This window comes from Dendrobates tinctorius, unplaced genomic scaffold (genome assembly GCF_039654945.1).
Source record: "Dendrobates tinctorius isolate UK_male_01 unplaced genomic scaffold, ASM3965494v1 ptg000011l, whole genome shotgun sequence".
NCBI lineage: Eukaryota > Metazoa > Chordata > Amphibia > Anura > Dendrobatidae > Dendrobates > Dendrobates tinctorius.
The window spans coordinates 65,597,464-65,621,667 of record NW_027361679.1 but is presented as its reverse complement, the minus strand read 5'-3'; the positions used below and the strand labels follow the sequence as shown (position 1 = coordinate 65,621,667).

The 24,204-nt window shown below is 40.2% G+C and overlaps 1 protein-coding gene and 1 long non-coding RNA gene across 2 annotated transcripts; one reads left to right on the top strand and one right to left on the bottom strand.

The window, feature by feature from the left end:
- Positions 1-430: 430 nt before the first annotated feature.
- On the bottom strand, positions 431-14,365 carry LOC141100061 (uncharacterized). Its single transcript, XR_012234585.1, has 3 exons — positions 14,037-14,365; positions 2,097-2,146; positions 431-734 (listed from the first exon to the last, which is right to left on the bottom strand). It is a non-coding gene; the product is annotated as an uncharacterized lncRNA (long non-coding RNA).
- A 2,919-nt stretch (positions 14,366-17,284) lies between these two features.
- On the top strand, positions 17,285-23,268 carry PRDM8 (PR/SET domain 8). Its single transcript, XM_073543016.1, has 4 exons — positions 17,285-17,590; positions 18,745-18,975; positions 19,886-20,117; positions 21,346-23,268. The coding sequence occupies exons 2-4, from the start codon at positions 18,748-18,750 to the stop codon at positions 22,650-22,652; spliced, it is 1,767 nt and encodes a 588-aa protein (XP_073399117.1). The 5' UTR covers positions 17,285-17,590; positions 18,745-18,747; the 3' UTR covers positions 22,653-23,268.
- The last annotated feature ends 936 nt before the right edge of the window (positions 23,269-24,204 follow it).

Below are 24,204 nucleotides of genomic sequence, written 5' to 3'. Positions count from 1 at the left end.
ACAGGATGCTGTAGATAAGCCCCTGATGGCGGTGGCCGCATATCACATCGGCAAAATGAGGTGACAGATTCCCTTTAAGAGCCCGAATTCTTGCTGGTAGGTGATCAAATGCTAATTTCATGCAATACAATGCACTTTAATTATTTAAAAATTGTACAATGTGATTTTCTGTTTTTTATTTTTAGATTCTGTCTCTCACAGGTGAAGTGTAGCTACAATAAAAATTACAGACCACTCCTTTTTTTGTAGGTGGGAAAACTTGCAAAAATCAGCAGAGTATGAAATACTTATTTTCCCCACTGTATCTTTATGTGTAATTACAGGGATAACAGTGTTAACTCAGAGCAAACCACTGATTGCTGAAAGTGTTATAGCAGAAGTTGTGCTGGGCTTTATAGTTATACTAATACTACAGTTCTATTATTATTATTATTATTTATTATTATAGTGCCATTTATTCCATGGTGCTTTACATGTGAGGAGGGGTATACATAATAAATACAAATACAGTAATCTTAAACAATACAAGTCACAAATGGTACAGGAGGAGAGAGGACCCTGCCCACGAAGGCTCACAATCTACAAGGGATGGGTAAGGATACAGTAGGTGAGGGTAGAGCTGGTCGTGCAGTGGTTTGGTGGATCAGTGGTTACTGCAGGTGGTAGGCTTGTCGGAAGAGGTAGGTCTTCAGGTTCTTTTTGAAGGTTTCCATGGTAGGCGAGAGTCTGATATGCTGTGGTAGAGAAATTAAATTACATTTTATTGGCATCCAGATAACACGTATTCTAAACGTTTTTGATCCAACATAGGACCTTCATCAGAGAATTGACATAAGATTTACTGTTTAAAGACAAATATGAGAAAAACAGAAAACAAATTAAGTATCACATAATGCACATAGAAAAAGTAGGCAAAAAGGAAGAAATAGATTACATCAAATAAGCATATAAGCAATAAAGCCGGAATTCAGAGGCTGTTTCACAAAGGCACATAATGCACAGCCCGTCCATGAACACATATATGTGGAATTCGGTATTAAGGAAACAATCAACCGTACTTATATTTGTATGTATAGTGAAATTAAGGTGAAGCTCCTCTGGAGTAGAAAAAAGGACATAAGTGCTCCAAAGAATTGGGTGCAGTTTGTGACTGAGTCAAAGGAAAATATGGAAGTGCCTATAATATTTGTGGATTGAGTATCTTGGTCCTCCTAGAAGGAAAAAGGAGTGTAAGGTTAGGCCATATCATATACAGTGCATTATATATCACATGAAGTGCATAATCCATTGTTATAGCAAGGATTAGAGAAAAGGTAGTAAGGCATTAGACTCCCTAGTTTTACCTGGATGCTGCTTTATAAGCTATTCTTTGTTATAGCGATAGTGTATTGCGACCTACGTCGCTATTGGATGGCGCTGGAAAACAGAAAAAACTTATATCGAGCGTACCACAGTTATAAAGTTAAAATGTTAAAATGTGGTGTGTGGAGTCAGCCTCTTACTGTACCTGCGATGGTGGCCCCTTCAGGCATGTGGTATGTACCGCTGTGAGCAGAGGATGCCATACACCGGCGTCTGCCTCCGGGTATTTAACCCGGTGGGAATGCCCACTGAACCGCGTCACCGCGGTCACCTGATGCTGCTGTTCGCGCCTGCGTTGTGTGCCAAGGTACTTGTTGGATCACGTCACATGATACCGCCGTCCGCGCCTGCAATGTGTGTGGGTGACAGAGCACTATTAGTGCGCATGTCAGATCGCGTCATAGCGGTCACCTCATACCGCTGTGTGCGCCTGCGCTGTGTGTGGAGGATGGAGCACCCTCAGTGCGCATGTCAGAGGGGAATTTAACATTATAGTTAGACCACATCATAGCGGTCGCATGGTCAGGATGTGTGCACATCCTGATTATAGAAAAGGGCGCTAGAGATGGTGTGTGGGGGTATTGTTAAGGGGATTTGGGCACTAAGACTTGATTAAATTAGCATTATGTATGGGCCAATACCTATTCAATATTCATAGGCAGTAAAAGATTAGAGGCTCAAAAAAACACTGATAAATAGCATATATATTGAGATAGGTGAGGTGTATATCATACCGAATATACAGAGGTGCCCAGTGGGAAGGTGAAGAGTGGTTCTAGCGGTTCTATTCAGAAAAAGAAGAAACATAATTAATACATAAATATGTGCACATAAAAAAACATTAAGAGAAGGAGGCCTATTGGATTTTTACTCTTCAAACTTTGGAGCCAAAGGGACTGAACAGAGATTATGATATACAGAGTTTCCTGTGAAATACCTAGTGAAGCTAAAAACCATCAATTTTAGGTGTAATGTTCATTGAATGTTTTTTTTTATGTGTACATATTTATGTACTAACCCCTTTCTGTCATGTGACGTACTATCCCGTCCATGTGCCCTGGGACTTAATTCCCAGGGACGGGATAGTACGTCACAGCGATCAGCGGCGCCCACGTGGTGAGCGCCGCTGATCGTGGCCGGGTGTCAATTGATTATCACAGCTGACACCCGGCACAATGTGTCAGGGGCCGTCACGGACCGCCCCCGACACGTTAACCCCTTGCACACCGCGATCAAACACGATCGCGGTGTACCGGGGGTTAAAGGGAAGCATCGACAGGGAGGGGGCAATGTGCAGTGCTGCTGCGGGGGGCTCCATCCCTGCAGTTCCCCGAATCCAAGATGGCGACGGGGACCTTTGGGGGCCTGCAGGGAGCTGGCTTCCTGAGTGCCTGCAAAGCGCAGACACGAGGAAGCCTTCTGCACTGCCTGTGACAGATCGCTGATCTGTCACAGTGATCTATGATGTGACAGATCAGCGATCTGTCACATGAGAGGTATGGCCCCCCTGGGACAATGTAATGAAGTTAAAAAAAAAATAATTTTAAAAAATCGCTAAATAAATTAAAAAAATATATATATTCCCTAATAAATTCATTTTTTGGAAATAAAAAAAAAAAAAAGTACACATATTTGGTATCGCCGCGTCCGTAACGATCCGCCCTATAAAACTGTCCCACTAGTTAACCCCTTTAGCAAACCCCTTAAAAAATAAAAATAAAAAACTAAGCAAAAAATAATGATTTATTATCATACCGCCAAACAAAAAGTGTAATAACGTGCGATCAAAAAGGCGCATATAAATATCCATGGTACCGCTGAAAATGTCATCTTGTCCCGCAAAAAACGAGCTGCCATACAGCATCATCAGCAAAAAAAGTTATAGCACGCAGAATAAAGCGATGCAAAAATAATTATTTTTTTATATAAAACTGTTTTCATTGCACAAAAGCGCCAAAACATAAAAAAAGACCTAAATGAGGTATCACTGTAACCGTACTGACCCGAAGAATAAAAGGGCTTTATCAATTTTATTTTATTATTTATTATTTTTTGTTCATTCTGCGTCCTAAAAATCGGAATAAAAAGTGATCAAAAGATGTCACATGCCCGAAAATGACACCAATAAAAACGTCTACTCGTCCCGCAAAAAATAAGACCTCACATGACTCGGTGGGTCAAAATATGGAAAAATTATAGTTCTCAATATGTGGTGATGCAAAAACTATTTTTACAATAAAAAGCGTCTTTTAGCGTGTGACAGCTGCCAAAAATAAAAACCTGCTATAAATAGTAAATCAAACCCCCCATTATCACCCCCTAAGGCCTGTTTCACACTTGCTTTTTTTTGCAGCGCGTTTTTCCCGCAAAAAAACGCATTGAAAAACGCATACAAAAGCATACAACTGCTGCGTTTTTTTCAAGCATTTTTATGAGCATGCATGAAAAAAACGCAGCGTTTTTATGCGTTTGTATGCGTTTTTAGTGCGTTTTTACCGCGTTTGCGTTTTTTCCAACATTAGGTGGCCCCTCACACTAACCCAAACCATGACTTTACTAACCCTAACCCTGACCCTAACCCTAACCCTAACCCTAACCCTGACCCTAACCCTAACCCTAACCCTAACCCTTAACCAAACCATACTTAACCCTAACCCTGACCCTAACCCTTAACCAAACCATACTTAACCTTAACCCTAACCCTAACCCTGACCCTAACCCTAACCCTAACCCTAACCCTGACCCTAACCCTTAACCAAACCATACTTAACCCTAACCCTGACCCTAACCCTGACCCTAACCCTGACCCTAACCCTAACCCTAACCCTGACCCTAACCCTAACCCTAACCCTAACCCTGACCCTAACCCTTAACCAAACCATACTTAACCCTAACCCTGACCCTAACCCTGACCCTAACCCTAACCCTAACCCTAAACCCCCTTAACTAACCCTAACTTTACCCAAACCCCTAAATTCCATTGTCTAAACTAATGGTAAAAAAAAAACGCATGTGCAAAAAAACGCATACATAAGCATGCCAATGCGCACATATGCTCACCATAGACTTATAATGGGTGTCTTGCTGTAAAAAAATGCATTGCGCGCGCATGTGTTTTTTTGAGGCAAATCGGACGCACAAAAAATGCAACAAGTTGCATTTGTGCGCCCGAGCGCATACCGCAAAAAAACGCATGCGCGGTAAAACGCGTACAAACGCATGTGTATGCGCACATAAGCGCATCCCATGCAAAGTATAGGAAAAAAAAACGCATGCGCTATTTAGCTCTAAATTACCGCGAAAAAAAACGCAAATGTGAAACCAGCCTTAGTTAGGGAAAAATAATAAAATTAAAAGAAAATGTATTTATTTCCATTTTCCCATTAGGGTTAGGGCTAGGGTTAGGGCTAGAGTTAGGGCTGAGATTAAGGTTAGGGGTGTGTTGGGGTTAGGGTTGGAGTTATAATTGGGGGATTTCCACTGTTTGGGCACATCAGGTGCTCTCCAAACACAACATGGCATCTGATCTCTATTCCAGCTAATTCTGCGTTGAAAAAGTCAAACGGCGTTCCTTCCCTTCCAAGCTCTGCCATGCACCCAAACAGTGTTCTACCCCCACATATGAGGTATCAGCGTACTCAGAACAAATTGGACAACCTCTTTTGGGGTCCAATTTCTCCTGTTACCCTTGGGAAAATAAAAAAATTGGGGACTAAATGATCATGTTTGTGGAAAAAATACGATTTTTTTATTTTCACGCCCGAGCGTTATAAACTTCTGTGAAGCCCTTGGGGGATCAAAGTGCTCACCACACATCTAGATAAGTTCGTTAGAGGGTCTAGTTTCCAAAATGGTGTCATTTGTGGGGGGTTTCCACTGTTTAGGTACATTAGGGGCTCTCCAAATGCAACATGACACCCGCAGAGCATTCCATCAAAGTCTGCATTCCAAAACGTCACTACTTCCCTTTCGAGCCCGACGTGTGCCCATACAGTAGTTTTCTCCCACATATGGGGTATCAGAATACTCAGGACAAATTGGACAACAACTTTTGGGGTCCAATTTCTCCTGGTACCCTTGGGAAAATAAAAAAATTGTTGACTAAAAGATCATATTTGTGGAAAAAATACAATTTTTTTATTTTCACGCCCGGCCGTTATAAACTTCTGTGAAGCACGGGGGGGGGGTTCAAAGTGCTCACCACACATCTAGATAAGTTCCTTGGGGGGTCTAGTTTCCAAAATGGTGTCACTTGTTCGGGTTTTTCACTGTTTTGGTACATCAGGGGCTTTCCAAACGCGACATTGTGTCCGATCTCAATTCCAGCCAAAAGAGTCAAATGGCGCTGCTTCCCTTCTGAGCTCTGCCAAGCGCCCAAATAGTCATTTACACCCACATATGGGGTATCAGCGTACTCAGGTCAAATTGCACAATAACTTTTAGGGTCCTGTTACCCTTGGAAAAATAAAAATTGGGGGTGAAAAGATCATTTTAGTGGAAAAAATATGATTTTTTAATTGTACCGCTGTAGGTTATAAACTTCTGTGAAGCCCTTGTGGGTTCAAAGATCTCACCACATATCTAGACAAGTTCCTTGGGGGGGGTCTAGTTTCCAAAATGGGGTCACTTATGGGGGGTTTCCACTGTTTAGGTACATCAGGGGCTCTCCAAACGTGACATGGCGTCCGATCTGAATTCCAGCCAATTTTGCATTGGAAAAGTCAAACGGCACTCCTTCCCTTCTGAGCTCTGCCATGCGCAGAAACAGTGGTTCCCCCCCACATATCAGGTATCAGCGTACTCAGGACAAACTGCACAATAACTTTTGCATTCCAATTTCTCCTGTTACCCTTGGTAAAATAAAAAAAATTGAATCTGAAGTATTTTTTTTAAATATTCAAAAAATTCCTGTGACGCACCTGAAGGGTTAATAAGCTTCTTGAATGTGGTTTTGAGCACCTTAAGGGGTGCAGTTTTTAGAATGGTGTCACTTTTTGGTATTTTCTATCATATAGACCCCTCAAAGTGGCTTCAAATGTGATGTGGTCCGTAAAAATAAAATGGTGTTGCAAAAATGAGAAATTGCTGGTCAACTTTTAACCCTTATAACTTCCTAACAAAAAAAAATGTTGGTTCCAAAATTGTGCTGATGTAAAGTAAACATGTGGGGAATATTACTTATTAAGTTTTTTGTGTGCCGTATCTCTGTGATTTAAGGGCATAAAAATTCAAATTTGTAAAATTGCGAAATTTTAAAAATTTTCTCCAAATTTCCATTTTTTTCACAAATAATGCAAGTTATTTGAATGAAATTTTACCACTAACATGAAGTACAATATGTCACGAGAAAACAAGGTCAGAATCACCAGGATCCATGGAAGCGTTTCAGAGTTATTACCTCATAAAGGGACAGTGGTCAGAATTGTAAAAATTGGCCTGGTCATGAACGTGCAAACCACCCTTGGGGGTTAAGGGGTTAATTATGTTTCTTCTTTTTCTGAATAGAACTGCTAGAACCACTCTTCACCTTCCTTGCTATAACAATGGATTATGCACTTCATGTGATATATAATGCACTGTATATGATATGGCCTAACCTTACTCTCCTTTTTCCTCCTAGGAGGACCAAGATACTCAATCCTTTGACTCAGTCACAAACTGCACCCAATTCTTTGGAGCGCTTATATCCTTTTTTCTACTCCAGAGGAGCTTCACCTTAATTTCACTATACATACAAATATAAGTACGGTTGTTTTTTTCCTTAATACCGAATTCCACATATATGTGTTCATGGACGGGCTGTGCATTATGTGCCTTTGTGAAACAGCCTCTGAATTCCGGCTTTATTGCTTACTAGCTGAAGAGCCCGGCACTGCCCGGGCATAGTAACTAACTGTGGTTAGTTATAGCAAATTATTATTATCCTCCATCCCATAGACCCGTGCCTATATACCCATAATACATATCCTCCAATCCCTTAGTCCCGTGCCCATATACCCATCATACATATCCTCCATCCCATAGTCGAATGCCCATATACTCATCACACATCCTTTATCTCATAGTCCCATGCCCATATACCCATCATACATATCCTCCATCCCATAGTCCCGTGCCCATATACCCATCATACATATCCTCCATCCCATAGTCCTATGCCCATATACCCATCATACATATCCTCCATCCCATAGTCGAGTGCCCATATACTCATCACACATCCTTTATCTCATAGTCCCATGCCCATATACCCATCATACATATCCTCCATCCCATAGTCACGTGCCCATATACCCATCATACATATCCACCATCCCATAGTCCTATGCCCATATACCCATCATACATATCCTCCATCCCATAGTCCCGTGCCCATATACCCATCATACATATCCGCCATCCCATAGTCCCGTGCCCATATACCCGTCATACATATCCTCCATCCCATAGTCCCGTGTCCATATACCCATCATACATATCCACCATCCCATAGTCCTGTGCCCATATACCCATCATACATATCCTCCATCCCATAGTCCAGTGCCCATATACCCATCACACATTCTCCATCCAATAGTCAACTATTATGACATCATAATGAGCAGCAAGGCTTGCAACCTATGATGAATCAGCGTCGAAATGGCAACCATAATGACATCATAATGAGGAGCGGGGCTTGATACGCACACACTTTTTCCCCATTATGTAGATAGGGGCAAAATTGTTTGGTGAATTGGACCGCGCGGGGTTAAAATTTCACCTCACAACATAGCCTATGACGCTCACAGGGTCCAGACGTGTGACTGTGCCAAATTTTATGGCTGTAGCTGCGACGGTGCGGATGCCAATCCCGGACACACACACACATACATACATACATACATACATACATACACACATTGAGCTTTATATATTATATATGCTTATTTGATGTAATCTATTTCTTCCTTTTTGCCTACTTTTTTATGTGCATTATGTGATACTTAATTTGTTTTCTGTTTTTCTCATGTTTGTCTTTAAACAGTAAATCTTCTGTCAATTCTCTGATGAAGGTCCTATGTTGGACCGAAAACGTTTAGAATATGTGTTATCTGGATGCCAATAAAATGGAATTTAATTTTTCATGCATTTGAGTGCCAAGTTCATCATTATTATATTACGGGCTGGATACCCTACTTGTGCACGTCCAATGGATATTCTGAATTTTTGAGTGCCTTGTTGTCTACTACTATATGCTGTGGTAGAGAGTTCCAGAGTATAGGGATGCGCGGGAGAAGTCTTGTATGCGATTGTGGGAAAAGGAGATAAGAGGGGAGTAGAGAAGGAGATCTTGTGAGGATCAAAGGATGCGTGCAGGTAAGTACCGGGAGACGAGGTCTCAGATGTATGGAGGACACAGGTTGTGGATGGCTTTGTATGTCATGGTTAAGGTTTTGAACTGAAGTCTTTGGGTAATGGGGAGCCTGTGCAGGGATTGACAGAGGAGAGAGGCCGGGGAATAGCGGGGGGACAGGTGGATTTGTCAGGCAGCAGAGATTAGAATAGAGTGTTAGAAGGGAGACTACAGAGCAGAAGGTTGCAGTAGTCATGGCGGGAGATGATGAGGGCATGGACTAGGGTTTTTGCAGCTTCTTGGTTGAGGAATGTACGGATCTGTGAAATATTTTTGAGTTGAAGTCAGCATGAAATGGAAAGGGCTTGTATATGTGGCTTGAAAGAGAGATCAGTGTCAAGGATAACCCCGAGGCAGCGAGCTTGTGGGACTGAGGAGAGTGGGCAGCTGTTTACTTTAATGGATAGGTCCATTGGAGGGGTCGCGTGAGATGGGGAAAGATGATGAATTCTGTTTTGTCCATATTAAGTTTTAGTAATCTAGCGGAGAAGAAGGATGAAATAGCAGACAGACATTGAGGGATTCTGGTTAGTAGGGAGGTGATATCTGGTCCAGAGATGTAGATCTGTGTGTCATCAGCGTAGAGGTGAAAGCCAAGAGATTCTATGAGCTGTCCGATGCCAAAGGTGTAAATGGAGAAGAGCAGGGGCCCTAGGACTGAACCTTGCGGGACTCCGACAGATAGGGGGCGCTGTGAGAAGGTGGTGTGTGAGTGGGAGACCCTAAATATCCGGTCTGTTAGATATGATGCGATCCAAGATAGGGCCAAGTCTGTGCTACCAAGAGATGAGAGGGTCTGTGGTAATAAGGAATGGTCCACTGTGTCAAAGGCAGAGGACAGGTCTAGGAGGAGGAGGACAGAGTAGTGTCGCTTGGCCTCGGGGGTTAATAGGTTATTGGTGACCTTAATTAGGGCAGTTTCAGTGGAGTGGTGTGGCCAGAAGCCAGATTGTAAGCGGTCAAAGAGTGAGCAAGAAGAGAGGTGGGAGGACAGTTCAAGATGGACATGTTGCTCCAGTAGTTTTGAGGCATAGGGGAGAAGTGATATAGAGCGATAGCTAGATACAGAGGATGGGTCAAGAGAGGGCTTTTTGAGGATAGGTGTGACTGAAGCACGCTTAAACCTTGAGGGGAAAACACCAGTTGTTAGTGATAAGTTAAAGAGATGGGTTAGTGTTGGGATAAAGACTGTGGTGAGTTTTGGGATGAAGTGGGATGGGATCGGGTCAAGTGCACAGGTGGTGAGATGTGATCTTCTATTCACCAGATCTGTAATTTAAGGAGGAGCCTGCCCTGCTAGAACCTAGAAAGTAAGGAAACTGTAAGGAGATTGCATTTCTCTAAGCTGCTCAAGAGATAACTTGAGAATACCCCTTCAACAACAACTTTTTCATAGGTTCATTAGACACTTTAATACAAAAATATGTCTGGATTTGACCATTGTGACTATGTACATGTTTTATTTCCTACAACAATAGTATGTAAGAGTCCAAAAAAAACCTATGGCCAGTGTGAATATTGCAAGCTTATTGTTTTTTATATTTAATATAGATTGTGTTATATAAAAAGCAAACATTGCCAAAATGAAAAAAAAAAATACAAAAACCTGATTTAATCAAAGAGTCATTTTCTGATGAAAATTCCCTTTAAATAGTAATAATTAAAAAGAAAAATTTACAAGTTTAGTATCATTGTAATCAAACTGACCTGGAGATTCATGTTGCCAGGTCATTTTTTACTGTAAATGCCATAAGAGCAAAGTCCAAAAACATTGAATGAATCACATTTTGTTAAACATTTCATTCTTTGCGGAATTATTTTCCTGATTTCCACTACATTGTACAGTGTCATTCAAAACTTCAACTTGTCCCACGACATAAAAAGCTAATCCTAGTACTCAGGAGGGCACAAATATCACACTTGTCCCAAACGATTTTTGCAATTATAACCTTTAATGGCATCTTGATAGAATACAGTTCGTCACAGATATTTGATAGGTCCAACTGTTGGAACATCAACAAAATGCAAGAATATGGAAATAGGGTCTTGTACAGATAGCCGTAGCTCCTAAGCACTGGTGACTTAGGTGGCTCAAAGGTTCCTCTGCCATAGAATTAGACACTAATATACTAAGGATACAAGAACACATGGTAGGTGAATGTGGTGTCCATGATCCCCAAATCCAAGCAAAAAGATGATTGTACATCTGTGGTCACTCTATTAAGGCAGGTGCAGATGACCGTTTTCTCTCCACCTAAGAAAATTGGTCCGATTATGTTAATCACACTCTTATAGTGGAATCCCATTTTCTCGGAGGTAGAGAAAAAAAAAAATTTCCACCTTCTCCATTATATCAGCCAGTGAAATTTGGGTCGCGCTTGGATTTTTTCACAAACCCATAGAAATGAATGGAGGAGTGCAATTTGACTCTTGGAGGTAAATCGTGCATGCTGCATTTTTTCTCCTTGGACCACCAAGTCTGAGGAAAAAATCAGACATGTGTACAACCCCATAGAATAACATGGGTAAGAGTGTCAGCCATCAAAACCATGGATTGCGCTCACCTGTATGAGCCATTATAGTTAATTTTCTATGAAGAAACAGGTGAGCAGGCTGCCTCATAGATTTACAGTGAGAAGCTCTATTCAGAATACTATAGCCCTTTCTTCAGGTTACTTAGAGCTGATTCACATATACTTTGCCCTCTTGTCTGTACTGTCTACAGCATAATACAAAATCTCAGGGCCCATTCACTCTTCATGAATCTGGAGTGCCTAATGAGTGTTGGGCACCTCAGTGCAATACGCCAGAAATTTTACTCCAGTCAGTGAGATTTCTGACATAGGGAATGCCACAACTTGTCATGAATTAGAGGAGCTTTGGCTTCCCCTTCCTGCCCCAGTTCTGCCCATTTTGTCGGAGGTGGGAGAAATTGGCGTGAAAATGATAAAAGTTTCAAAGTTTTGGTGTAACTCCAGTTTGGGCCCAAATTTTGTAACTTTTCAAAGCTTTTATGACAGAATTCTGATGTGAAATCTTAGATGAATTGGGCCCTTAATTTTCAATGTGGTCAGTTTTGGGTCCATTGGAACAGGGCGTGATGCTGGACATCTCTGAATGGGATAGAAAAGCGTTGCATAAAACTTGTCATTGGTTGTGTTTGGCTCTGGCAAAAGAAACTCGCTGGACACAAATTGTCTATAAAAATTAATTCTTTACATTGAGTTCAGCTGCCAAGGTATATTACAAGATTAGTGTTCTTTTGGGGTCCTTTCTAAAGTGGAGGAAAGCTGTCCGCCATTTTACTGTATGATCTTAAGGGGTGGGAAGGGGTCAAAAAAAAGGAAAAACCCTGAAAAACCCTTCTACCTTTCCTTAACTGTTTTTATACCACCTCCACCGATGATTCAGCTCTCTGCCTCTGAGGTCAATCTAATGGTTGGCCTCATGCATTCAGGTGAGGGGGGCTATGTCACATGAGTCACCCCCTCACTTGACCGACTGATATCGAGTCCTGTGACTGGCTCTATGTGTTCACATGGAGAAAGGGAGGCGATGTGATTGGAATCTGTGCCAAAATGTGCATCAAATCCTAAGACAATCTGCAAGTAATTGGGGAATACATTTCATGCTATTAATTTCTTCTATTTTCACAATGAATGGCTAAAAATTAGCTCATTGAATGACAATAAAGCAAATGCTGCACACCAACAGCACATGGGTGACAAATCCGTGACAGGAATCCAAGGGTCAACCAAATATTTCTGTTGTGGAAATACACAGAAAATTTAAAGGGAATCTATCAGCAGGTTTTTGCAACCTAATCTTAGAACAGTATAATGTAGAGACGGAGATCCTGATTCAAGTGATGTGATACTTACTGGGCTGCTTGCTGTAGTTTTGTTAGCATCACTGTTTTTCAGCTGGAGATTCTCATTAGAGGACTAGTAAACCTGTTGCCAGGTAGCCCTCCATATTCATGAGCACTTTATGACCCTTGCCATTGATTTGATTTTTGTACAGTGTACACAGAAAGCTGCCAATCAGCAGAGTGGGTGGGGTTATACAGAGCTCATCTTTCAGTGGGCTGCTAGATCTACAGAAGATAAAACAATGATGTTTGGGGGGATTTTTTTTACAAAAATTGAACAATCTACCAGAAAGTGATACATCCTTGGAATCAGAGTTGTTGCCCCTACATTATGCTGCTCTCAGATGGGATAGCAAAAACCCGGTGGCAAATTCCCTTTAATGGCAATACATGAATAAGCGTTAGCATTAGAAATAGATTTAAGAATATTTTTCCTCCTTCCTTCGACCACTTTGCTTATTTTAATCCCTATTCTGCAGTTCTTTCTTGTACTAATCTTATTCTCTCTTGCTCTAAAAACCAACACAACTGATAACCTGTCTGTCAGTGATAATTGTCACAGATCATTCCTGTTTTCCAACCATCAATGATAATTAGCCATCTACCCAAAAAATGGTTCTGACCAAAGAAAATCTGCTTCAGGGTGTGTGCACACGCTGCGGATTGTGCTGCGGAATTTTCCGCCCTGATTTGTGTAAATCCGCAGGTAAAACCGCAGGTCAAAAGACCTGCGGTTTATCTGCAGATTTTCTGCGGTTTAGCCTGCGGGTTTCCCCTGCAGTTTGACACCTGCCATGGAGCAGGTGCCAAACCACAGCGGAATCCGCACAAAGAATTGACATGCTGCGGATTTGAAACCGCAGCAAATCCGCGCAGAAAATTCCACAATGTATGCACTGCAGATTTCATTTTCCATAGACTTAAATGGTACTGTACACCGCAGCAGAAACTGCAGCATGTGCACGCACCCTCAACTCATAAAATCAATTATTTGCCCTCAAAAATATTACTTGCTGGTTGAAAATTGCAAATATATCATTTAATTTACTATTATTGTTTGAGAAGAAAAAAAGGATATTAAAAATGATGCTGTTTTAAAAAGGGAAAAGCTCATCTTTATTGTGGGAAACATATATTCATTTCTCAATTTGTTATTATTAAAAAAAAAGTATTTTTTTTTTTGTATTGTGTCAAAAATCCCTACATCAATAGTCATTATTTGTCCATTCCTTTCCTACTTGTCTTTTAAGAAAGTGCCATCAGGGGGATGTCAACATTTGAACCCCCCTGGGGACATTTATCATTGCAGCACAGGGGTTAAACGATGACTATAGTAAAATAATAAGCTGCATCAGTGTCCAATACTATTTGTCTTCTTAACCCTTCAATTGCTGCAGGCTGTAGCCTTACCTGTGACAGTAAAGGGGCACAAGTCATTACCCTCCCAATTCTTCCATTCTGTGAGTAGTCTTCCAGCACAGGTTGGAAAGCTGGTCATGTTTGTCCAAGGAATGTTTCTCAGCGGATACAGTGATGGCATGGGCTCCTCTACCAACACAGTGTGCCAATTAGCCAGATTTGCATGTGCTGATGCCCAGGAAAGACACACACTGAAGAATGTTCCTGCAATGCACGAAGTCGCTGCAGCCTGGGAGGCTTTTTAGTCTGCTTAACCTATGTGTGTTCCTCACTAGATGTTTCATCTGTCAGCTGAACAGTGGGGAAACTTTGATCTTCATAGTAATGCTAAGTGATCACATCTCCCACCACTTGTAAGAAGAGCTCCAACTCTGCAATCATTTATGAACGCTATTCCCACCAGTGCGGCAATTAAATGCCTATCACTCACTGATCAGGAAAAATGCAGCAACATGACAAGCCATAGGAAGGGGGGATCTGGTGCTAATAGCTTCTAAACTGCACACAAAGCCAGACTCTGATGATTACACCATACTGGAAAAGTAGAGAACATGCCTGCTGCTCTCCCCCTCACTTGCATCCCTTTTCCACTGCTTGCTGGGAATTATAGTACCACATAAATGCTAACTAGCCATACAGATATATAGTGACAGCTATTGTAATAAATGCCATGCATCAATGGATTCCTATGTTCCTTCCATTGTATCGCTCAATGCTTGTTTCACAGTGAATATTACCCCATATTTCGGTGGGATTTTTAATAGTAAAGTTGATAAAAAATTAGGAAACAAGTAGCACAATGTAGGAATGGTGTCTGCTGACTCAAAGTCAAAAGTAGCAGTGCTAAACCTGTTATTTAGCAGAGCTAATCCTGCAGCTAAAGGAAAAGTCTAGCACTGCTGCATTACTAGAAGGAAATGCAGATTACATATATAGTCACAGCAGCCAGTGAACATTGCATCACATCCCCTTTTCCATATTCGAAATTTATACATGGAATGATGGATTTCCTCTTACAGAATGAGATACTTACAATCATATATTATTTCTTGTTTAGCCTCCCTCCTATCACCATACTTTAGGATTCATGAACTAAAACAAATCTGAGAGGTGTACTATTAGTGAAAGGCAACTAATAAGTCTGCCACATTTATATATAAACCTGCAATGGGGATCTTCTCAGTGCCTCCACAAGTCATCGCAGGACTGCATTCATACCCTGGTTAGACTCAGCATACAGAACCTCAGTGACAGCCATTGCCCCCTATAATTACTGGATAATATCCCTTTATTGTGCATTACTCTATCTATTGTCTAATAACACAGTTAATAAGTGCAATAGCCTCATCGTTCATATCACACCTATTCTGTAGAATCCTGGGGGCACCTCTATGTGGACGGTGGTTCTCGTGCAACTCTTCTATAACTCTGCGACATTTCTGATATCCATGAGAATATTGTGAGAAATTCTGATTTTAAAATTACATTTAAGAAGAACACAAATTTCCCTGACTGCCTTGATATATATTCTGGAGCTGTGAGATCCAGGATAAATGTTGTTCAGGATAACGGCACACAATCCTGACAGTTTTGTATTATTTCTACAGTTCCTACTTACACAGGTGACCTGCAAATGCGAGAAGACCTTAGAGAAGAGGACAGGGCAGTCATCTCATGGCTTCCCTAAAAATTCTACAGCCGGATGGAAGTGTGGCACTACACCGAAAGCCAAGCCAAATGGTCTAATGCTAATTACAGGCTAATGATTCTGTCTTTTCAGAATCCTTTACAATCACTGCGGAAGAATGGCATCTGCTGGAAGAGCAATCCATGAATATGGACCACTTCATGGACAAGAAGGCACCAACAGTGTTCTCTATGCGCAACTTACATTACCATCTCTTACTTAATTCATACAAATTTCTCCTTAACGACCCTACTTTGGAGACCCTGTCTAGCTTGAGAACATTGGCGATAAGGAAGATGTGTTAGGGTTGGGGGTCAATACCAACCTGGCCCCCAAAGGCTACCATTGATGACTTCTAATTGCCTCCAAAGTACACACGGAGATCTAATGGCATCATTCCATTAGAGAAGAGAGGGGCTAAGAGATAAGACATTAGCATAAGATTACACTTGAGGAAACTTGATGTGAGTTCATCTGAAGCCAAGATGAAACTATAAAATAATCATAAACTTAAGTCTTCTTGTGACCTAAATCTCATTGTAACAACTGTTCAGGACTATGTGCAGCAGCAATCCAAGTCATAGCTACCCTTAATGTGATGAGGGTCCATTCATTAGAAGCATAGCAGATAGCACAAGAAGATGACCATACTGGGATCACATCACTGCACGAAACAGTGATACTGTACATGGCCGGAGATTTGGGAACAGATCACTGAGAGGACAGCATGAAATGCAATCATTTTAACACTTCATATTTTATTAGAAATATATATGGCAACATAAGAAATATAGTTATGGGTGTTATTGTGTACAGAAGACCTTTATTATCACATACAAGCTGCATGATGAGGCAAATATACACTATTGAATCTAATATGTTTAGAAGACCTGACCAACTGAAACTTGGATTTTACCAAAGATGGTATAGTATTTTGTATACTATATATATATATATATATATATATATATATATATATATATATACAGCATATATATATATATATATACATATATATACAAAATGGCAGATAGGGGTGCAAACCGGCACAATTGAAATGAGAAAAGTTTGAGAGAGGTTCACACTATGAACCGAAACGTAGCCAAATGGGCCAAAAAGTCCTACTATTTGCATTATTTTTGTAGTACTTTTTTCACACACATATATATATATATATAATGTAAATAAATATATGAATCTATAAATTATATAATATGTACATGTATAATTTAATAGGTATTTATATTTATATATATACAACATATAGCTTCATATATGTTTATTCTAATATATATATATATATATATATATATATATATATATATAGTGAAAACAGTACTCCACAAATTCTGTATACATATATTCTATGATTTCAGTCAGTGCAAAATCCACTTTTGTAAGGCAAATCCAGGCAGCCGGTGATCCCAGGTAGGCAGCTTCCCTGCAGGCTATAGATGAGCAGGAGAAGAAGGACTGGCATGACTGGGAAGAGTTAAAGGGAGGGGACGTGGGCTGTCACGCGTCATTGGGCAGATTATGTGCAGCAAACAAAAAGTGTGTGTCTGTGTGCCAGTCAGTCACTGCGTCGCCTCCATCTGCACAAGTCCTCGTCTTCCTCTTTTTTTCTCCCCCCTATTTTGGTCTTCGCTTTCTGATTGTATTTACTCTCTCCCACCCCCTCCCATTCATCCGATCCGTGATCTATACCCGTCTACAAAGAATAAGGGAAGCAGCAGCAGCAAGAAATCTCCCTGGACATGGAAATACTACAGTAACAGAATAGCTCTTTGGGACCCGAAAAAAAGGACTTGTCATTTATCAGCCTTTTCCCTGGGAATATAAAGACGCGATCGTCCTGGTAAGTGGCAATGCATGCTGTTCCCTTCTCAGCAAAGAAAATACTCTCTGCACATAGAATTCACGGACAGGAGTCCAAAACGCGTTTGGGGGGAAAAAAAGTGTTTGTTACCCCGGTAAACAATAAGGATTACTGACACTATGTATTAGAAGTGAGCGGAGTGACAATGGTTTGGTCCAGAGCCTGTAAGGGTCTGCTCAGCCTAGCTGGAGAACTGGATCGCAAGAGACAAAAGGTACCAGAACCATGGCTCAGGTTAGGCACTCATACTACACAGCACCGACACCTTCTGCCCCTACTGCCATTACAGTATATGGCAATGTATAAACCAGAAGCCTAAAATCTCACTTTTCACTTATTAAATAAAGGCCTTTTATTACAGACATTGTAATCATGTTTAATCACAATTATTGTAAATTTAGTTACACTCCTTTAATGAGACAATAGATGTATATAGAATATAAAATAATTGATTTAGTTTTAAAACTTTGAAAAAGTGGTGACATGAGGAGCAGTTAGTACTTCTAAAGACTCATTAATATATTGATCTACTGGAAAGTCCTAAGACTGTGAGAAGGAAACCTAGGCAATAAATTAGTAAATTCAGAAGAAATAATAATAATAATAATTGCCTCTTCTTCCTGCTTGTAATGAAGGTCTCCGAGGGACCAGGCTGCATTATGGTAATGAGCAGACATACGTTCCCTCTTGTGGACTGGAGCTAAAGGTTACATGACCTGGAATCAGTGACATTGACGGTCGTCCTGAAATCCATTCTCCATGCTCCTCTGTCACACTGCGCTGGGTTCCTGATAGGATCCCAATGACTAGAAAGGCTTGAAGCCCTTTCTCTGCACCCAAGCTGCTGTTACAGCAGTAATTCTATTTCTTCTGTGTGTTTTGTGACTGAAGTCCTCAGTGTTACACTGGGGACTTCAGTCACAAAACACACAGAAGAAATAGAATTACTCAGGGTTCTTCAAAACAAATCTGATTGACATCAAGTGATTACAGGAATTCCCTCAAGTGTTTAAGCTCTTATTTTCCCACCACTGGGTGCTACCCCTAACCCAAAAAGGGCATGAGGTAAAGATGATCAGAACAAATGACTCTTATATTGGGCACTGATGTTGGCATCTCTCACCCCCTTGTAGGACATGTCAATCATGGAAGACGTTGGGGTTCAAAAAAGCATGTGGGATGGAGACGCCAAGGCTGTGCAGCAGTGTCTGACGGACATGTTCACCAGTGTGTACACCACCTGCGATATCCCCGAGAATGCCATCTTCGGCCCCTGTGTCCTGAGCCACACTTCGCTCTATGACAGCATAGCCTTCATTGCCCTGAAATCCACAGACAAGCGGACTGTGCCCTACATATTCCGGGTAAGTGGCTCACAGTGCCTGCAGAAAAGGAGCAAAAGAAGCTCATATCATATTAAATGATCTATTAGATACATACAGATAAATTACAGACAGAAACAGTCAATTATATAGTTTATATTGTGCGTGTAATTATGCAGAATATATATATAGTCACACATACACGATTATTTGTATATAAAGCTTCTACTGAAATGATTAAATCTATTGGTGATTAGATAGATAAATAAACAGATATTAGACAGATAGATAGCTAGCTAGATATGAGATAGATAGGTTATAGGGTATAAAGATTAAAATACTAGACATTTTGATATCAGACATGTTGAGTAGTAGAATCAGGGAAAATCTATCAATTGTGCTGATTTTTATAAAAATATACATGTCATTCAAACTATTTCATTGATGTGCCGAGTTTTCTTTCTTTCTTTTTTTAATTTCTTTCTTTCTTTCTTTCCTTCATTTAGCTATACAGACAGCACACTTTGCTTCCTAGCTAGATAGAGACTAGAGACCACTCTCTATAGCATTAGACATTGTATTGTACGGAATAGTCAGCTCATTATATTACGGCCTGAATACAGAAAAATAAGCATTTGTGAAATGCTGGTGAGCAATTATTTAAAGAACCGATTCGCCAAATTTATCTCCAGACGTAGAAATAAACAACTCCATATAAGTTGTGAGGACAATCTGGAGAACTGGTTCATGTGAAAGCGCGTTTCAGCTAGAACATATGGAGAGCTGTCATGTCAGCTGTGTGGGATTCACTTGGACATGCGATTTCCATTCATTCTGATGGTCTCCATCCATAATAAAGCTCTGCTGTGCATTGGGGTCTCCTAAGACCAGAGCTCCGCACATGGGGGACTTTTTAACCCTCTTATACCTCATTATCCTTCCTTTTCTGCAGGTGGACACTTCAGCTGCAAACGGCTCCTCTGAGGGTCTGATGTGGCTCCGTCTGGTTCAATCTGCCAGAAACAAAGAGGAACAAAATCTGGAAGCCTACATCAAGAACGGACAACTGTTCTACAGATCTCTGCGCAGGATTGCCAAAGACGAGGAGCTATTAGTCTGGTACGGAAAAGAGCTGACAGACCTCCTTCTCCTACACCCTGCCAGGGCACAGGGAAAGACTCCCGGTAGGTACCAAAGATACAGGAGACTGCATGGAGAAAGCTCAGTTCTCCTTTAGCACCACAGAACTTTCAAGAATTCCCCAGATATAAGTGGCTAGCTCTTTGGTTGTTTGATAACTTCTCCACTCCAAATCTATCTATCTATCTATCTATCTATCTATCTATCTATCTATCTATCTATCTATTTATCTCATATCTATCTATCTATCTCATATATATCTATTTATCTATCATCTATTATCTCTAGATCTATGTATCTGTCTCATATCTATCAATCTTTCTATCTATCCCATATTTATCTATCTATCTATCTATCTATCTTTCTGTCAGCTATCTATTTATCATCTATTATCTATCTATGAATATGTATCTATCTATCTATCTATCTATCCTATATCCATCTATTTATCTATCATCTATCTATTATCTCTCGATCTATGTATATGTCTCATATCTATCAATCTATCAATCTATCTATCTATCTATCCCATATCTATCTATCTATCTATCTATCTATCTATCTATCTATCTTTCTGTCAGCTATCTATTTATCATCTATTATCTATCTATGAATATGTATCTATCTATCTATCTATCTATCCTATATCCATCTATTTATCTATCATCTATCTATTATCTCTCGATCTATGTATATGTCTCATATCTATCAATCTATCAATCTATCTATCTATCTATCCCATATCTATCTATCTATCTATCTATCTATCTATCAGCTATCTATTTATCATCTATTATCTATCTATGAATATGTTTCATATCTATCTATCTATCTATCTATCTATCCTTTATCTATCTATCTATCTATCTATCTATCTGCTATCTATTTATCATCTATTATCTATCTATGAATATGTTTCATATCTATCTATCTATCTATCTATCTATCTATCTATCTATCTATCTATCTATCTATCTATCCCTTATATATCTACCTATCCCTTATCTACCTATCTATCTATCTATCTATTATCTATCTATTATCACTATCTATTATCTATCTATCTATCTATCTATCTATCTATCTATCTATCTATCTATCGTTTCTGAGTTTTCTAAATAGCAGAAATAAAATAACTAGATGTGAGATTATAATGATTAAACCCAATCCTGTTTGTTACGTTGTCTTAGTCAATATCTCTTGGACTTGGGCCGCATCTACAACAGGACTGAGATACATCTCTCATCATTGATTTTTTTTCATCTGTTTTAGGTACAACACAGTCTACATGTTTGGAATGTAGTCAAAGATTTCAGTATGATTTCCCCTATGTGGCTCATGTAAGGTTTCGCTGCCCTAAGAGAATCCATAATTCCGAATCAGAACAGCTTGGTAAGGACAATAGAGAACTTGAACCTCGAAACGCCATGGTCTCTACAACCAAATATAACAAGTTATCGATTTATCAGCCACAGAAAGAGAACCATAAGCCTACAACAGACTTTCACAACTTGGCCAGGGACTTAGAGAATTTTAGAGGCTCCAGTTCTTCGTCTTTTAATTCTTCACCATCAGCCAAATCTCATCTGGCACGCCAGGACTCCGATAATTCCTCTGAAAGCCTTCATAAAGCCAAGAGAAAGTATGAGGATCACTTAGAGGACAACAGATCGAGGAGAATAGAAGCTTCCGGCAGGTTTTCGGAAAGACCTTCTTCTAAAGAGGACTTGGTGTGCAGCCCTCAGTCACTAAGAGGCAGCTCCTATTTTAATGTCGAGGAAGGAGGACAGTTGTATGCTCCACCAAGTCCAGAGACAGGAGAAGCCAAAAGAAGCGCATTTGTAGAAGTAAAAAAAGCTTCCAGGGGAGTGGAAGACGCCGAGCCAAGCTCTGAGGCTAAAGACAGGTCTTCCTCCCACCCAGGCAGCCCAAGTGGGGAGAAAAGGTTGAACATCAGGCCAGAAAATCAGTCAGAGGACAATACAACCATGGGCAGTGCCTTTACCAGCGTGCCCAGGATGTCAAACCTAGACCAGGAGAGGAAAAGTGCTTTCTCACAACCGACCAGAAGCAGCTTCAACCATGTAACCCCATTGCAGGTAATGGGGCAAAAACTGGCACAAAGCGGGGTAAGTTTGGATTGCCATGGGGACAGTGCTGGGCCAGCCAGGTTATTTCAGTCTGATGCTCTCTCAGTTAAGCTTCAGAGCCCTGAATTAAATGGCAACTGCCCGCTTCCAGGAGGCATGCCAAAGCAAAGTCCTTTCCTCTTTGCAACTACTTTTTGGCCAAAGAGCACAGCTGCACCCCTCCAATTGCAGCTGCCTTCAACCCTTACGTTACTTCCTCCTTCCTTTACCTCCCTGTGTCTGCCAGCTCAAAACTGGTGTGCCAAATGCAATGCTTCCTTTAGGATGACATCTGATTTGGTCTACCACATGAGGTCCCACCACAAGAAGGAGTACGTCATGGAACCATTGGTGAAGAGGAGGAGAGAGGAGAAACTAAAGTGCCCCATATGTAATGAATCCTTCAGGGAACGTCACCACCTATCCAGGCACATGACATCTCATAATTAGATTAATGGACAGCTTTAGTATTTGGACTTCTAAATGCTCACACACAAGATATCTAGGACCATGGACAGCTCGATCCTCCAGCATCAGTTGTGTGGGCTTTATCTCTCTGAATGCACGCATTTTCACTTTCCAAGAGTACATTTTTTAAAATGTCATATATATTGCAGCATATTGATGCATTTGTCATAACTTTCTACTTTAACTTATGGAGCACTTATCATTTCAATGTAATTATCAATGTATTTAAGGGTTCCTTTTCCTTTGGAGTAATGGACAATACTTGGGTGGGGCATTGACAATTTGTGCATTATCTGATGGCTTGTTCTTATCAGTCCAGCTTTTATGGATATTACAGAGGATATACCAGTTATTCAGGAAATGCATGGCCATTGCAATATCACAACAGTATGGACTCCTGTCAGACTGTCATAAATGTGTATTTCTTTTTTGAAACAAAGTGTAATTTTGTGCCAGTGGATTCCAGTGTGCATAATTATTTTTCATCCCCCCCCCACCTTCCGCACCCCAACCAAGGAAAACAGATTTATTATACTGTATAGTTTATCTGAGTATGTTGAATGCTTTGACAATAAATTGCTTTATTTTCTGCAAGCCACTTCATTGTCCTAACATCTTTCTTTCTTTCTTTCTAATGAGCTATGCAGTCTATGTATCAGCAATGATCATGCCAGGAAAGACAAGGGTGTTTGGGGTGACTGAGTGGAGTGGAGCTACAGGCTCTTGTTAGCACATTTTTATCATGTGATGTTACAGCTGATCTTCTGACTTTAAATCTTATGATTATGTGTCTTCTCCCATTTACTTGAGTAGAACATATAGACACAAAGAGGTTAGCATTCTGCTGACCCTGCTGGATAAAAGGCTATAGATCTGGATTTTAAGCTTGAATTTGCATTATTCTTAGCACACATTGCTTGTTCCTGTTCAGATCAAAAGATGAGTGAAATCAGAAAAGGCAGAATAGGATTGTTTGTGCATTCAGCCCCCTTTAGTGGAAATTATTGTTCGGATGACCTTAACAGGGCTTGTTTTCTCTTCATTCAGTGAATATTATATACAAAGTATTTTGCAATCCTGCAGAAAGTTCACAATCTGTGGTAATAAAACATATTACTAGTTTATAGTAAAGTAAGAAATAAAATTGTGTTCTGCACATCATTAAATTAAAGCAGTGCAATAGTGTCAGAATAGCTACAGTATAAACACTGACACCTACATGTATCATATGTGTTTTACAATATTGCTAAAGTACTTACAGTGTGTGTGTATCTATTATCTATCTATCTATTTATCTACCTATGTATCCCATATCTAGCTATCTAGCTATCCCATATCTATCTATCTATCTATCTATCTATCTATCCCATATCTATCTATCCCATATCTATCTATCTATCCCATATCTATCTATCTATCTATCTATCTATCCCATAGCTATCTATCTATCTATCCCATATCTGTCTATCTATCTATCTATCTATCTATCTATCTATCTATACATCTATCTTATATCTTTCTACAGTATCTATCT